Raw genomic sequence first — 17,424 nt, 5'->3', positions numbered from 1 at the left:
TGTAGATGAACCTTCTTGTCCAGTTTGTCTGTCTTGACTAGATTGACTAAAGTCCAGGTCATCGTTCTGTTTTTAGACTTTTTTTAGCCCATATCACAGACCTTTTAAGCTCAGGTTACCGTTCTGGTTTTTACTCATTTTACATAGACTGTTATATATCCATGTGCTTTCAACACATAATGTTTTTTTTAATATATATATTTTTTAAAATAAATAATGGTTATTTTATTTTTGCTCATTTATAATTAGCCCATTCATCTTATCTTATCAGTTTGTTTGCGTTGCGGTTTGTTTTGAGACCTTGACAAATTAGGGTATGTTGAATTCTATTTCTCTATTTGCATCCCATGCATTTGCATCTCTCTTTTTTTCTGTGCCATAGTTCACTGAACATAAGAATTGCCGCTGCTGGCTAAAATATACTACCATCACCATATATCACTTATGTAGCATTATATACTTGCACAATACTTAGTTCTTTATATCACTTATGGTTATCAGTCACCAGTTCACATTTTGTTCATCCATTTTGATTCGCCCATTTGGCTCCGTTATGTGTACATCTATTATATTTTATTTTTATAGTTTTGGTCATTCTCATCTTTATTTGTTAGGACCCCTGTTAACCGAAACACGGACCTTGCTGGGTCCCCTGGTTTGTATAAAAGTGGTGACGTTAACCGCAATATATATCTGTTAAAATAAACTCAGCCTGTATCTTGTACTCTGGTCTGCAGTTTTTTTCTTGGTTTGTTTTGACTAGATTGTAAGCTCTTTTGAGCAGGGACTGTCTCTTCTGTGTTTTGATGTCTAGTAGCTGTAGAAATGATTAATAGTAGTAGAAGCTGTCTGAACGCTCAGTGACATCACAATGCATCTGGGACATACCCAAAATTCTTGATGACATCATAATGCAGCTGTATATGGTTCCTCACTAAGCACTGTGTATAGATGCACCTTCTTGTCTGGCTTCACTAGATTGTAAGCTCTTTTGAGCAGGGACCATCTCTTCTGTGTTTTGATGTATGTCCAGTAGCGCTATAGAAATAATTATTATTTGTAGTAATTCATCAATGGTTGCTAACCGCGTCAGTGCATGCTAAACACAAAAGACACTCATTATATTCCTATGGGCATCTTTAGCGTCTCGAGTAGAGAGTTGCGTGGGGACAGAAATCCCACCCATCCCTGCCCGTCCCCACCAGGATCCTCTCCGTCCCCACCCGTCCCCACCAGGATCCTCTCCGTCCCCGTCAGGATCCTCTCCGTCCCCACCCAATCCCGCATGGAATTACCTCCATCCCCGCCCGTCCCCATAAAAAGCAGCAATTACTTCTGACAGGATTATCAATTCCACAGTTTCTTTTGCTGTTTTCCTTGTGGAATCTCTTTGGTGGAACCCTTTTTTTATTTCCTGTTCAGGCAATTAACTTATAAACCCCCTCTTTTACTAAGGCTGACGTGTCCATTATATTATATGGACGAACCCTGCTTCCAAAGCCTTCCATCCCCGTGGGAGTCCCGTTGGCTTGAGGGGGGTCCCCGTGGGAGTCCCGTGGGTTAGGGGGAGATTCCTGCGGGACTCCCGCAGGACCCACGGGATTCCCGCGATCCCCGTTCCCGTGCAGACTTCTAGTCTCAAGTGCGCTAATGTGGTTAGCATGCGCTAACATAGTAGCGCCCGATGACAAATTCCTCCCTTAACCAACTATGTGTTGGCTGGCTCCACAAACCTGAAACTTCAATGCTAGTGCCTGGAAATGGCCTAGCATTGAATTTTCTGGCTTAATGTTGCAGGCGGTCACCTAAATGCTGAGCACCGTCAGCTGAATATCAAGCCTGGAACGTCTAAACCACATTGTGATTCAGAAAAGCTGCGACCTGGGGTGTGTCACAGAAAATATACCTTGCAGACCGGTTTCTATATTTGCAATTCTTTCTCCTTTTTTTAAAAAAAAATAAATAAATAAGAGTAATTATACCAGCGGGAGAGTCTTACCTTTGGCTGTGGAGGGTGATGCTATCTGCTATGGACTGCCTCGAGAGACTTCTGGCATTACCAGCACCAGAGGGCGATTCCCATCCCACCGAAGATCCCAGCCACGATCTGACACTTCCAGCTATATCCAGACTTATCGAAGATCCAATGCTAGACTGGTTGTCACTAAAAGCAATGGTCAGCACATAGTATTCGGTCAAAGTTTTAGCCAGATGTATAAAAAGGATTCTCCCCCATTTTGAGTAGGGTTACCAGATTTTCCAAACGGAAACTAACGGGTTTTGGAGTCTGTCCAGGCACCTGCCCTGTTTCCTCCAAAATAAGCCCTACCCCGAAAATAAGCCCTAGTTAAGACTGACCCCCGAAGGCCCCTCCCCCACCCGAATGTCACCGAAACTCCCTAACTCTATCCTTGACACTAGTGTTGCATGATTTGCCGAAAAAAAATCAGACTCATTGATTCAGCAACTCCCACCCCTGCTGCTTTAGGAGGCCTCAGAGCAGAGCTATGTCAGTCTCACGGTGGAAAGGCCGGTGGGGTTCTGCTGCACAGGGGGATGGGAGGGAGGGATAGAAAGATGCTGCATAAAGGGATGGGTGAGAGGGGAGGAAAGATGCTGCACATAGGGGAGGGGGGGGAGGAAGAATTGGGGTGGAGGAGAGGAAGGGAGATTGTTGTACATGAAAAAAATAAGACATCTCCGAAAGTAAACCCTAGTGCGTTTTTTGGATCCAAAATCAATATAAAACACTGTCTTATTTTCAGGGAAACATGGTAGACAATCCTCTAAAAAGAGGCCATGTCCAGGTTTTCCCGGACATCTGGTAATCCTATGCTACATGCTATTCTATGACGAATACCCTTTATCACTTTTATAACCCTAAAATGCGTACGCAGGGCTGTACATTTTGACATTTAAACAGTCCCTGCTCAGAAGAGCTTACAATCTAACTTTAGAGAATAGCTCTGATTTTTCCCAGCACCTGTTTCTCAGTGCCATTTACTGAATCTTGCCCTAGATCAGGGATCTCAAAGTCCCTCCTTCAGGGCCGCAATCCAGTCGGGTTTTCAGGATTTCCCCAATGAATATGCATTGAAAGCAGTGCATGCACATAGATCTCATGCATATTCACTGGGGAAATCCTGAAAACCCGACTGAATTCAGCCCTCAAGGAGGGACTTTGGGGATCCCTGGCCTATATTATAGAGTTACCTCCTTTATGTGCTAAGGCAGGGCTGCCCAAGTCCGGTCCTCGAGATCTTCTGGCAGGCCAGGTTTTCAGGATATCCACAATGAACATGCATGAGAGAGATTTGCCTGCACTGCCTTCTTGGTATGCAAATCTCTCTCATGCATATTCATTGCTAATATCCTAAAAACCAGGCCTGCCAGTAGATCTCGAGGACCGGACTTGGGCAGCCCTGTGCTAAGGTATAAGGTTTCCAGACGTCTGGATTTCCCCAGACATGTTCTCCTTTTCGAGGACATGTCCGGGGGACCAGACAGCTTTTCAAAACCTGGCACTTTGGGTTTTGAAAAGCCTTCTCTACATCGTGTCGGGCAGGAGGAAATCCGCACATGCACGGATGCCACACAATGACATCACGCACATAGCGTGTGACATCATCGCGTAGCATCTGCACATGTGCAGATTTCTTCCTGCCCGACGAGAGCAGGCAGCGGGGAGCGGGGCTAGGGCAGGATTGGGGGAGTGGGTCTAGGGGTCTGGATTTTAGTATAGTAAAATCTGGCAACCCTGCTCAGGTAGGTGCTAAACACCAATGCAAGCACTGTTCCCTCTAAGTTAAGTGGGAGGCCTCCAATTGTGTTGCTGCCAGTAGGAGGTGGTGCTTCAATGTTGGTGTTTTCAATTGCTGGAGATAGGCAGAGCTCACCTGTTCCTCATTATTGAAAATGTGATAGTGCAACAGCACCCCCTACTGACAGGACTGTAGGTGGAGGACTCCCAATCAGCTTAGTATTCAGATGGTTGCCCCTTTTCTACAGCTACATTGATTTGCAGGGTTTTATGAACTCAGCTTACTCTGCACATTTTAAACTTTAGCAATTATAAAAAAAAAAAGAAAACTGAATCTAGATTAAAGCTCAAACACTGCCAACTACAGCAGTGTTTTGATTTTTTAAAAAACCCCAAAAACATTTATGTCTTCCCTGATTATCTGTATACTGTTTAACCATCCAATTAATAACCTAGGATTCTATACTGGAGAGAAAGCATCCTGATGTGTAAATAGCAAATTGTACAATATTAATTGTTATACATTTCTACAGGCCAGGTTGAAAAGGAGGCTATTTACTCAGGGTGATTCTCACCATGTTTATGTGTGTGTGGGGTGGGGGGGACACAACAGCAGATGTGACTAAAAAACAGAAGTGGAACATCAGGTCCAAGTGCAGGATCTTTATTACTGTATATACTGGAATATAAACCGGGATTTTGGGGTCAAAAAATTGGCCCCAAAATGGGGGTCCTGGTTTATATTCAGGACAGCGCCCCCCCTACCAGAATTATTGCAGGCCACCGCCAGGCTCTGCACCCTGTCCTCGTACCTTGTCTGCTGATCCCTGGTGGTCCAGGGGTGCAGTGGGCAGGAGCAAGCTTTCCGCGCTCCTGCCCCGCTGCTAACCTGGTCAGTGGTAGCAACCGTGAGATTGGGTTTCTTAAGTCGCTGAGCAGCACCGAGCAGGAACGTGCTTTGGCGCTGCTGCTCAGCGCTGAGCAGCTTCCTGACTGGCTTCTGCAAATTCTCACGAGCAGAGCCTGACAGGGGTTGGGAGGGAGGGAAGAGGGCTGGGTGCAGTGCCTGACATGGGAGGGAAGAGGGCTAGGTGCAGTGCCTGACAGGGGAGGGAGGGAAGGGGGCTGGGTTCAGTGCCTGGCAGGAAGTGGGCTTGGTGCAGAGCCTGACAGGGCAGGGCACTTGAATATTAAGCCGCTGGACTTATGTTCGAGTCAACCATTTTTCCTCCTTGGGGAGGGGGGAATGGGGGTCTTGGCTTATATTTGAGTATATACGGTAAATGACCCAACACAGCTGTGTTTCAGCATAATACTGTGGAAATTCTCCACATCCTACTTGGATATCTGAGTTCCCCTCTCCTTGCTCCTTTTAAAACAGAAGTATTGTCAGCTGTTACTGTAACACACTGAGGACCAAAAGAATAAACACAGAAACATAGAAAATGTTGGCAGATTAAGGCCATATGGCCTATCCAGTCTGCCCATCCATATCATCCGTTATCTCTTCCGCCCCCTAATAAAAACATAGAACATAACATGGAAAACCCAGGCGGCAACACATGAAAAAAAATGAAACAAGCAGCATCTTCTAAAGTTCTCACTACATTTCTGCTAGTTTCTTATTTAAATAAGAACACATAACCACAGGCTGCCTACGTATTGACTTGGATAACGCAAATGTCTTCTTGACAGCTAGCTATCAATAACGTAGGCCCAGCAATATAGAGAAGCATTAACCAGCAAGCTGCCCTGAGGGTTGTACTTACATATCTCTTGATGAGCAGGAGTCTAGAGCTGTCTGGACACTAAAAGGAGAAAGACAAGATAATCAGTCAGCCCCTTTCACCAAGGACGGTGTTGTTCTTACGTGCCATGCAAGGTAAAGCATCAGCCAGGGGTATGCAAACATTTTCACTGTGAATTTTCGGTGCCATTTTTAGGATTTCTTTTCAATTTTTTGCATTTGGGGGGCAAAATCATTAATGGTGCGCATTCGTCACATATAAGAGGCGATTCTATAACTGGGCATCTGGAATTACGCACCACGTGTGTATGCAAATGGACAGAAAACTGGAACTTAGCGACTCAGTGCTATTCAGTAAGGGTTAGGGTTATCAGCGTCCGGATTTCCCCGGACATGTCGTCCTTTTGAGGACATGTCCGGGGGTCCGGACGGCTTTTCAAAACTCGGCATTTTGTCTGGGTTTTGAAAAGCTTCCAACAAATTGTTGTCGGGCAGGAGGGCATCCGCGTCTGCACGGATGCCACGCGATGACATCATGCGCGGATGCCCTCCTGCCCAATGAGAGCAGGCAGTGGGGGGGGGGGGAGGCTGGGGCAGGGCTAGGGTGGGACTGGGGCGTAATGGGGAAAGGATGGGTGGAACTGGGTGGGCCTGGGGGTGGAAAATCTGGTAGCCCTAGTAAGGAAGCACATAAGCGTCATACCTCCAGATTCTATAAAGGGTGCCAAAATACCCTTGCAATCTAGAGAAGGCCACACAACCTAATTGATTAACGAGCCAATTATAACATTAATAATTGGACACTAGCAATCAATTATTGATATCACTTGGCGCCAATTAGAATTTGCACGTAGAGAATGACACGGTGACAAAATTCATCATCTTTCCCGTCCCCAAGGATAACCGCGGGAAATAATCCCATGTCATTTTCTAGTGTCTATTTCAACCTCAGTCCTTCTACACCAGCATTCTTCAAAGCAAAGCTTGCGGGTCAGTGGTTGTGGCCATTCATACTCTGATTCTTATGTGAGCCAAGGATAATGAAGCCATTGTGACATCACTGATGTGATTGGCTCTTAGGCACTGGTGGAATGAGGCATTATGACATCACAATATCTGCTCTGGATACCAGAGACTGTCATTCTGTAGTGTCTGTTTCAACCTCAGTCCTTCTACACCAACATTCTTCAAAGCAAAGCTTGAGGGTCAGTGGTTGTGCCCAATTATACTCTGATTCTTCTCTCTCTCCTTAAAGAATGACATGAAGATGGTTTCCCACGGTTATCCGCGGGGACAGGAACGGTGATGAATTTTGTCACTGTCATTCTCTAGTTGCACGCACATCTGGCTGCATGCTATTCTTCAAGCCTGGCCGCTCAAATCCCATAGAGCCCGATTCTATAAACAACGCCTCAATGCCTAGGAACACAGCGTTTAGCGCTTATCAATTGCATTACGTTAGGCACCATTTATAGAACTGAGCCTAGTGGCACCTAGGTGCCAACAGTCGCCTGAACCTTAGACGCACCTAGGGCAGGATTAATTCGTCGAGGGCCCCTAGACACACAAGTTCACTGGGCCTCTGGTCCCGCCCACCCACCCCATGCCCCACCCTACCATGCCCCGCCCACTGCCCCTCCCCCCGCTTATTTACCCATTTTCTTATTTATTTCTTTATTTTTTGTTTTATTTTAAAATTGAAAACAAACAACAAAGATTACCACACCAGTGCCAGTGTATAGTTTTTCTTCTATGCAACCTCCAAACATCTCTGAACAAATCCTCCCTTCCTTCCTAGAGGAAGAGACCTTCAGCTGGCAGGGCTTTGGGAAGCCCACCCATTTATATTTTGCATTTGGGTAGGAGGCATGAGGCATGGCGGGAAGAAAATTTAGTGCCTGCCATTTTATTGGACTAATACATTTCTGAATTAGCTTTCAGAGGTTAAAACCTAAACTAAACTAAACTAAACTAAACCTTGGGTTTATATACCGCACCATCTCCACAAACCTCTTTCTTCAGGTCAGTAAACTATACTGCTGTTACAGTATCCCTGTCCTGACCTGAGGAAAGAAGTTATGGTCTCTGAATTAGTAAACAACATATTAAAATTAGTCCAATAAACAGTTTCACCTTATTTCAATTTTCTATTAATAAACAATTATCAACATAGTTACAATAATACTTTATCCTAAAGCAACAATAAATAAATAGAATTTTTTTTTTCTACCTTTCTTGTCTGGTTTCTGCTTTCCTCTTCTTCTCATCATTTTCTTCCTTCCATCCACTATCTACCCTCTCTCTACCTCTTCCATATAGCATCTGCTCTCTTTCTATTCCTCTTCCAGAAACTGTCTGCCTCTCCCTTCCATCTCTCTCCCCCCCCATTGATGTGGCATCCATCTACTTTTCTCCGCTTCCCCCCATGGTGTAACATCTGTCTTCTTCCCTTCCAACTCTCCCTCCCTCTCCTTCCTTTTCTTCTGATCTGGCATCAGTCTCCTTAGTTTCCTTTTCCTACCCCCATGCCCTGGCATCTTTCTGTTCTCCTTCTCTTCGACCTCCCTCCCCCTGAAGAGCGTGGCAGTCAAGTTCCCCCCATGCACGGCGCCAATCAGCTGATTGCCGGCCGTCGAGGAACGTTGAGAGAAAGGCGCATAGGCGCATGTGTGGGTTTCCGCACATGTGCGAAGATGCCCCAAAGTAGGCCACAAACCTGGCTAAGGCACAGGAGCACGCCGAAGACTCCTAAGGGGCCAGGAAGAGCAGAGAACATAAGAACATAAGAATTGCCACTGCTGGGTCAGACCAGTGGTCCATCGTGCCCAGCAGTCCGGTCACGCGGCGGCCCCCAGGTCAAAGACCAGCCTCACCAGTTTAGCAGGAACTTCTGCAACCTACCTTGGAGAGGGTGAACAATCTGTCTTTATCTACTAAGTCTATTCCCTTCAGTATCTTGAATGTTTCGATCATGTCCCCTCTCAGCCTCCTCTTTTTGAGGGAGAAGAGGCCCAGTTTCTCCAATCTGGCAACTCCTCCAGCCCCTTAACCATTTTAGTCGCTCTTCTCTGGACCCTTTCGAGTAGTACCGTGTCCAGGTTTTGAAAAGCTGTCCGGACATCCGTTCAGCCTTCATATCTTGATAAGCTTCTCATTCCTCAACGCTCTTCACGTACTCTGAGGTCAACAGATCAAAAACTCTTGCTAATTCCTTCCATAAAAGACTTCTTTTACACCCGGAAAATAAATTTTGCAGTAGTCGCACCAACGCTGTGGAATGCTCTGCCACAGCAATTCCGAGATGAACAACATCTAGATAAATTCAAGATAAGCCTGAAGACTTTTTTATTTCGTGACGCCTTCACTTGTGTTTAGAATTCTTTTCTTTTCTTTTTCTTTTTCTCTTTTTTCCTTCTTTTCTCTCTCTTTCTCTTTCCTGTTCCTCTCTTATTCAACCAACCGCTTTAAAAAAAAGCGACCCCCACTCATATGTTTTACCCCACTCCCACTTTCTCCTTCTCTTCTCAAAATATGTAACTTTTCCCCTCCTTTCCCTTTTTCCTTCACTTTCAAGTTTGTCCAGTTAATGTCATTGATGTTCACTCTCATCATTTTTAAATATCTATTATTTTTTTTCTCTTTTTAAAATTTTATTGTTAACCGGCCAGATACTTGTTGATGGTCGGTATATTAAGAACATAAGAACATAAGAAGTTGCCACCACTGGGTCAGACCATTGGTCCATCGTGCCCAGCGGTCCGCTCTCGCGGCGGCCCATCAGGTCCATGACCTGTAATATGGTTCCTGTCCGTTTCTGTAACCTACCTCTTCTTTTTTATCTGTAACCCTCAATCCCCTTTTCTTTTAGGAACTTGTCTAAACCTTCCTTGAAACCCTGCAATGTGCTCTGGGCTATCACAACCTCCGGAAGCGCGTTCCATGTGTCCACCACCCTCTGGGTAAAAAAGGACCTCCTAGCATTTGTTCTAAACCTGTCCCCTCTCAATTTTTCCGAGTGACCCCTTGTGTTAGTGGTTCCCCACAGTCTGAAAAATCTGTCCCTGTCCACTTTCTCTATGCCCCTCAGGATTTTGAAGGTTTCTATCATGTCTCCTCTAAGTCTCCGCTTTTCCAGGGAGAAGAGCCCCAGCATCTTCAACCTGTCAGCATACGAATAGTATTCCATACCTTTTATCAATTTAGTTGCTCTCCTCTGGACTCCCTCAAGTACTGCCATGTCCTTCTTGAGGTACGGCGACCAGTATTGGACACAGTACTCCAGATGTGGGCGCACCATTGCACGATACAGCGGCATGATGACTTCCTTCGTCCTGGTCGAGATACCCTTTTTAATGATGCCCAACATTCTGTTTGCTTTCTTTGAGGCCGTTGCGCACTGAGTTGATGCTTTCAATGTTGTGTCCACCATCACCCCCAGGTCTCTTTCAAGGTTGCTTACCCCTAGCAGTGATCCCCCCATTTTGTAGCTGAACATCGGGTTCTTCTTCCCTACATGCATGACCTTACATTTCTCTATATTAAAACTCATTTGCCATTTTTTTGCCCACTCTTCCAGTCTTGTTAGGTCTCTTTGCAGGACCTCACAGTCTTCCGCGTTTCTAACCCTGCTGCAAAGCTTGGTGTCATCAGCAAATTTGATAACCTCACATGTCATCCCCGTCTCCAGGTCGTTGATGAATATATTGAACAGGATTGGTCCCAGCACCGACCCCTTGAAACTTGAAAAGAGGACATGTCCAAATAAATCCAGACGTTTGGTAACCCTACTCTCGTGGCTCCCAAGTCATAACTGCGGGAATTCATAGGACACTTTTTTCCTGAATTTTACATGAGCCAAAGGTTTATTTTTATGGTCATAAGCATTTCTTTTATTAATCTTTGGAAGAAGATTACCTCTCGGTGTCACTTTCATCGCTTGATTCCACTTCTTTAAGGGCTGCCTGCAGATCAGCAATTCGCCTAGTGGACGTTTCAAGATCGGCTTGTAATGTCTGTCTCACTGCTGACAACTCATCCACCTGCATTTCCTGAAGGGAAAGAAATATTGTATCTGTTATTTATGAAACTTATCCTAGTACAAAGATCCTCTATCACTTGTGTATAATATATAATAGAATCTTGGTTTGCGAGCATAATTCGTTCCAGAAGCATGCTGGTAAACCAAAGTACTCGTATATCAAAGCAACTTTCCCCATAGAAATAAATGGAAACGAGGGTGATTCGTTCCACATCCTGAAACCCCCCCCCCCCCCACACCCGAGACTACTGGTACCCTTACATCCCATCCCACCACATACCCCCCAAAAACCCTGAGGCCACTGGTGTGCTTCCACCCCATCCCCGAGAACCGACATCGCCCGCCCAAACCCAAACCGCGATCAGGCACTGGCACGCAGCACCAACCCACAGGACGTGCCAGTGTGGAAAGGAGCCTGCCGCCTGGAGCCTGCCAGGCCTTGAGCATCTGCGCTCTCTCTGAGATTCTAATGAGATTCTCAGGTTTCTCCGAGAATCTCATTAGAATCTCAGAGAGAGCAGGAGCCAGAAGGCCTTGAGCATGCACAGATGCTCAAGGCCCATCAGAGATCGCCAGCAGGCTTCAGGCGGCAGGCTCCTTCGGCACCGGCACGTCCTGTGGGTTGGTGCTGCATGCCGGTGCCCGATCATGGTAAGGGTGCGGGTGGGCAGGGGGGAGCGATGCCAGTTCTCAGGGGTAAGGGCTCGCAAATCGAGTCAACGCTCAGTTGGGGAGGCAAGATTTGCAAGAGTGTTTTTGCTCGTCTTGCAAAACACTCACAAACCGCATTACTCACAAACCGAGGTTTGATGGTATAAGGATGAGTTATAATATTAAAAAAAAGGTCAATGATAGTGTCTTTGAATGTTGTTACCAAAGGAAAACAAGCAGAAAAACATGACATTTAAGGGGGGATTCATATAAGGGCTCTAACGTGTTAGTATGTACAATCATGTTAGTTAAAGATATCCGTTAAAGATATCCGTTAAAGATATCCGTTAAAGATATCTTTAACAGTTAGCGTACGCTAACATAATTGTATGTGCTAATGCACTTGGGGGTCCGTTTACTAAGGCGTGCTAGCCGATTTAATGCTCGCTAAATGCTAATGCGCCCATTATATTCTATGGATGCGTTAGCGTTCAGCATGCGCTAATATTTAGCGTGCCCAAAATCAGCTAGCGCACCTTAGTAAAAGAGGGGGTTAGTGTCCTTTCATGAATTCCCCCCATTAGAGGGTCATTTTATTTTTAATTTTTACCCTTACATTTTAATTGTAAACTCGCTTAGTAACTTGATAAGTGACAGAATCAAATTTTAATAAAAACCTGAAACCTGTATGGCCAGTAGAAAAAGGTGGTATTGATGTCCCAGGGTTTAAAAAAGGCTTGGATAATTTTCTAAAAGAGAAGTCCATAGGCTATTTTTGAGAAGGCTTGGGGAAATCCACTGCTTATTTTTAGGATACGCAGCATAATCTGTTTTACTACCTGGGATCTAACTGGGTGCTTGGGACCTGGGTTGGCCACTGTTGGAAACAGGATACTGGGCTTGATGTATCTTCGATCTGTTCCAGTATGACAATTGTCTTATGTTCTTATGTGAGTCACGTATACAAGCCATTGTGACATCACTGATGAGGCTAGCTCTTAGGCATTGATGGAATGAGGCTTTATGACATCACGATCTGAGTTCTGGAATGTTGCTATTATTTGGGTTTCTGCCACTGTTGGAAACAGGATACTGGGCTTGATGGACCTTTGGTCTGTCCCAGTATGACAATTTTCTTATGTTCTTATGTGAGTCACGTATACAAGCCATTGTGACATCACCGATGAGGCTGGCTCTTAGGCATTGGTGGAATGAGGCTTTATGACATCACAATCTGAGTTCTGGAATGTTGCTATTATTTGGGTTTCTGCCACTGTTGGAAACAGGATACTGGGCTTGATGGACCTTCGGTCTGTCCCAGTATTTTCTTATGTTCTTATGTGAGTCACGTATACAAGCCATTGTGACATCACTGATAAGGCTGGCTGTTAGGCATTGGTGGAATGAGGCTTTATGACATCACAATCTTCGGTCTGTCCCAGCATGGCAATTCATATGTTCTTAACTCTTCAAGAATATATTGTAAAAACTCACTTTATTTTGGATTGTCAATAGTAGCAAATTCCATAAATGAGACATCTGGGTAGGGTTACCAGATGTCCAGATTCCACGGACATGCCCTCCTTTTCGAGAACATGTCTGGGGGTCCGGACAACTTTTCAAAACCTGGCACTTTGACCGGGTTTTGAAAAGCTTCCTGTAAAAATCAGGTTCGGGAGGGACCATGTGCGCATGTGCAGACACAACGCGGTAACGTCAAGCACACCACATCTGTGCATGACATCATCGCGTTGTGTCCGCACATGCGCCGATGTCATCTGGGGGTGGGGCTGGGAATGCAGTCAGAACTGGGCAGGCCTGTGGGCGTGGTCATGGGTCCCGGATTTTCCTTCGGGAAAATCTGGTAACCCTACATCTGGGTAACACACTTAAGAGATTGTTTGCAGTCTCTATATCAAGTAGACAACATTAAAATTGACGCCTTTACAGGATTTGAAGAGCATTTCAGCCAACTGTTTCAGGGGCTGCATGTAGCCCTAGGGGCCGAGTGTTAGACCACTGCAGTACAGTAATGTCTAGTCCATAGTACTTACTACCCAAATGCTGCACAAAACAAAGATGCATTCTGGCTAATGGTAGCCCACCGATGGCTCATAGGAGCCACCAAACCAAAAAATCCAACAGAATCTGCAATACAGAGGCAGTAAACAGCAACAAGGACAAACATGCAGACAGTAGGTATAAGATGCAGGCCTTGTTTATTTTACCCAATATTAAATGAGGTAACTAATATCACCTCTTTACAAACCGACAGGGGATATGATAGAGACTTTTAAAATACTAAAAGGTTTTGACAAGATAGAGCAAGAAACACCGTTGTTCACATTGTCAAATGTGACTCAGACAAGAGGACATGGGCTGAAGCTGAGGGGCAACAGGCCCAAGACAAATGTCAGGAAGTTTTGTTTCACACAGCGAGTGGTGGACGCTTGGAATGCTCTCCCGGAGGAGGTTGTAACGGAGACCACCATTCTGGGATTCAAGGGCAAATTGGACGCACACCTTCTGGCGAATCACATTGAAGGATACGGGTAAACAGGGTCTCCATCAGGGAGCACCTAGCTTGGCCTCCGCGTGTGCGGGTCACCGGACTAGATGGACCTAAGGTCTGATCCGGTGAAGGCATATCTTATGTTCTTATGACAGACCCAACACGGTCCGTGTTTTGGAAAACACACCTTCTTCAGGGGTCCTAAGGAAATAAAGAAAGCCACTGCAAGTTTCCAGGAGCTCTGTGTTAGTTGGCCACAACTTGTAAAAGGATGGTACATTGATAAATTCAACCGCAACAAGATATTGAAGGGAATTGACTTAGTAGAGAAAGAGAGATTGTTCACCCTCTCCAAGGTGAAGAGAACAAGAGGTCACTCGCTAGAAGGGAAAAGATTCCGTACAAACGTAAGGAAGTTCTTCTTCACCCAGAGAGTGGTAGAAATCTGGAACGCTCTTCCAGAGGCTGTTATAGGGGGAAACATCCTTCAGGGAACATATGCAAGTAAGGCTAGACTCAAACAGGGCACTGGTCTTTGACCTAAGGGCCGCCGCGTGAGCGGACTACTGGGCATGATGGACCACCGGTCTGACCCAGCAGCGGCAATTCTTATGTTCTTATGCCAGCCAAACATGAGCAATAATGAATGACGAAGACGCTTCCAATTGGATTTATTTAATCTGAGATAATCGCAAGGGGGGGGGGTGGAATTCTCCAAGCGCACTGCTGTAATATCTTGAGTGCAGTTCTGGGCTTCAACTTATAAAGAGATTTTGGACACAGCTACAAAGGAATTCATCAAGCAGTTTCTAAATGATCATGCACACCTCGGAGAAAGTGCACACCACAAATTTGATTAAAGCTGCCAGCTGTAAAATTGCCGTCTCGGCAGTGACAAGGTGAGAGATTGCTTGAAGTGAAGACAGCGACAGGCCTTCATGTGGAAGCCAGCAGACTGTCAGAGTAAATAATGAAGCTCCCAGCATTGCAGGGTTAGCAGGGCCTGAGGGGGAAAAGACTGAAGTTCATAAAAACAGGCACCGGAGTTGCTAATCTTAGACTGCATACGGCCTCACAAAATCCATAACAAAGGTTGTAAACTGGTGTTTCGACATCGTTGCAGTCTTTTAACAATTTTGCAATAAGAAATAACCTTGGAAAAGTGCCAAAGAGCTAGACTGTCGCTTTTGTAGCACGTGTCTGGTTTGATTCCTGGATTGGGTCTTCTATTACGGTTTGATATATCGCTTTAATGCCAAAGCGGTTTACAATATTAAGCGATTTTTAAAACAAACAAAAAAAATAATTAATAACAGGGGAGAGGACGTATATATGTGAATTTGAATTATTATGGCATGGCACAAGAGGAAAAAAGGGGAGGGTTTACAATTTATAAAATAAAAAATTGAAAAGGTAATGGGAAGAACAATATGGAGAAGAGGAAGACGTAGGCGACCCATTTTTTTTTTTTTTTAATTCTTTATTTAATTTTATAGTTTGACATAATAGACAGTCAATTCAAAGAAATATTCCAATACCAGTCTCAACCATTGTTACATAATAATCAAAAAGGTAAATTAAAATAGCAAAAAAGAAAAATAAACAAAACAATAGTACAGGACAATAGGAAAAATTTTCCCTTATAATTCTAAGTATACTGGATTGGAAAAATTAGACCTCAATAAAGGGGGAGAAAGCTACTTTTGCTGAATTTTCAATCAAACATTACTAAGAAAATACAGATGGCATTGAGTAGGGGCAAGGAACCTAATTAAACTAAGCGGGTTGTAACTACAATTCTCTCGGGAATATTAAATTTGCTCTTTTGCAGAAATAAATTTTATCAACTGCTGAGGTTCAAAATAAACATATCTATTCCCCTGATAGACCATCACACATTTACAGGAGTATCTGAGTACAAACGTAGCACCCAACTGTATGACCCTCGGTCTCAAAATGAGAAACTGTTTTCTTCTCTTTTGGGTCAATCTTGACACATCAGGATACATTCTCACAATTTTTGTCATAAATGGTATATCCTTAAACTTAAAAAACATCTTAAGCATCCATTCTCTGTCAGAGTCTATAGCAAACTGTACTAGCAGCGTCGCAGTTGCCGGTGGCTCATTATCCGACCTCTCGAGGAAATTTGTTAGGTCCAAACTATCAGCAGACAAATTCTGCTGGCCTGGTTCCTGACCCAAAGTCCTAGTTGGCAAATAATATATTTTAGTGAGGGGTGGATAAGAAGTTTCAGGCACTTTCAAAATCTCTTTCAGGTATTTCTTAAACATATCTTGTGGAGAAATAGTTGAAAGTTTTGGAAAATTTATAATCCGAAGATTACATCTTCTGGTCATGTTTTCCAGCATTTCAACTTTAAAATTAAGATTTCCACTATCCCTGACCCACACCGAGGCCTGGGACTCCACAGATTTTATTCTGGTATCATGTCCATCTACTTTTGTTTCCACACTAGATAATCTATTTTTCAGTTCCATATTTTCAGAAACAACAGTTGTATATCTTGTGGTAAGTTGCTGCATTTGAGATCCTAAAGAGAGTTGTAATGTAGATATCGCTTCCCATAATGTTTCCATAGTGAAAACTTTGGGCCTCTGCATGGGAGTTAGTTCAGACCCCTGACCCTCTGTTGCAAATAAGTTACCTGAAACCTCAGCTGGAGATACATTCAATTTCAAGAAATCCTGAGGAATTTGCAGTTTCAATTTCTCCAAGTGCTCAGATAATCCACTTGGCTTCCCTTCACCGCCCACCGAGACGTTTCCCAATCTCGGTTGCGCTGGTGAGGAAACACCCTGGGGCGCTCCGACCTCCATCTGCTGGTCTGACGCCCCCGGGCGACTCGGAGGACTCCGCTCCTCCGGAGACATTGATGTTACTTCGAGGGAGCGATCTGACGCCTCAGCCAGCGCGTCTCTCCCTGCCGAAGAAAACTCCGGTTGACTCGTTCCAGCCCCACGCTGGAGGAAAGCATCCATCGGGCCCGCAGCTGCCATCGAAGATTCCTCCGGGAAAACCCGGAGCTTAGTCTTTCGTTTGACCATTATACCGGCCCAGGTAAAAAAAAAACAACAACTAACAGCATAGAGCCTTCATGAGTGCTCAACGCCAGGTACTCGCGGCCATCTTGTCCAGCACACGCCCCCCCTTGTCCCTCCACGTGAGAGGTCTAGTCGTAGGCGATCCATTTAACTAAATCTCAAAAGCATCCTTAAAGAGAAAGGTTTTAAGGTTAGATGATTAGAGGTGGTTTCCAGTTTTAACGCTAAGGGGAGGGCATTCCATAGAGTAATTCAATTTGCTGATGACATAAAGTTGTTCAAAGTTGTTAAATCGCGAGAGGACTGTGAAAAATTGCCAGAGGACCCTGTGAGACTGGAAGACTGAGAGTCAAAATAGTAACATAGTAGATGACGGCAGATAAAGACCCGAATGGTCCATCCAGTCTGCCCAACCTGATCCAATTCAATTTTTTTTTTCTTTTTAGCTATTTCTGGGCAAGAATCCAAAGCTCTGCCCGGTACTGTTCTTAGATTCCAACTACTGAAGTCTCCGTCAAAGCTCACTCCAGCCCATCTACACCTTCCCAGCCATTGAAGCCCTCCCCAGCCCATCCTCTCCCAAATGGCCATATACAGACAAAGTCTGCCCAGTACTGGCCTTAGTTCTTCAATATTTACTATTATTTTCTA

General features: G+C 44.7%; 1 protein-coding gene across 2 annotated transcripts in view; it reads right to left on the bottom strand.

Moving 5' to 3' along the window:
* MYO18B (myosin XVIIIB) overlaps window positions 1-17,424 on the bottom strand; it is a 565,740-nt gene that overhangs the window by 57,590 nt on the left and 490,726 nt on the right. For both annotated transcript variants that reach the window (XM_033955841.1, XM_033955842.1), the window contains 3 exons: window positions 10,422-10,555; window positions 5,530-5,568; window positions 2,000-2,164 (listed from right to left, as the gene is read on the bottom strand). In XM_033955841.1, the coding sequence (XP_033811732.1) occupies window positions 2,000-2,164; window positions 5,530-5,568; window positions 10,422-10,555 (338 nt within the window). The remainder of the gene's footprint in view (window positions 1-1,999; window positions 2,165-5,529; window positions 5,569-10,421; window positions 10,556-17,424) is intronic.

Source organism: Geotrypetes seraphini, chromosome 8 (assembly GCF_902459505.1).
Source record: "Geotrypetes seraphini chromosome 8, aGeoSer1.1, whole genome shotgun sequence".
Taxonomy (NCBI): Eukaryota; Metazoa; Chordata; class Amphibia; order Gymnophiona; family Dermophiidae; genus Geotrypetes; species Geotrypetes seraphini.
This window is presented reverse-complemented; position numbering and strand designations above follow the sequence as displayed.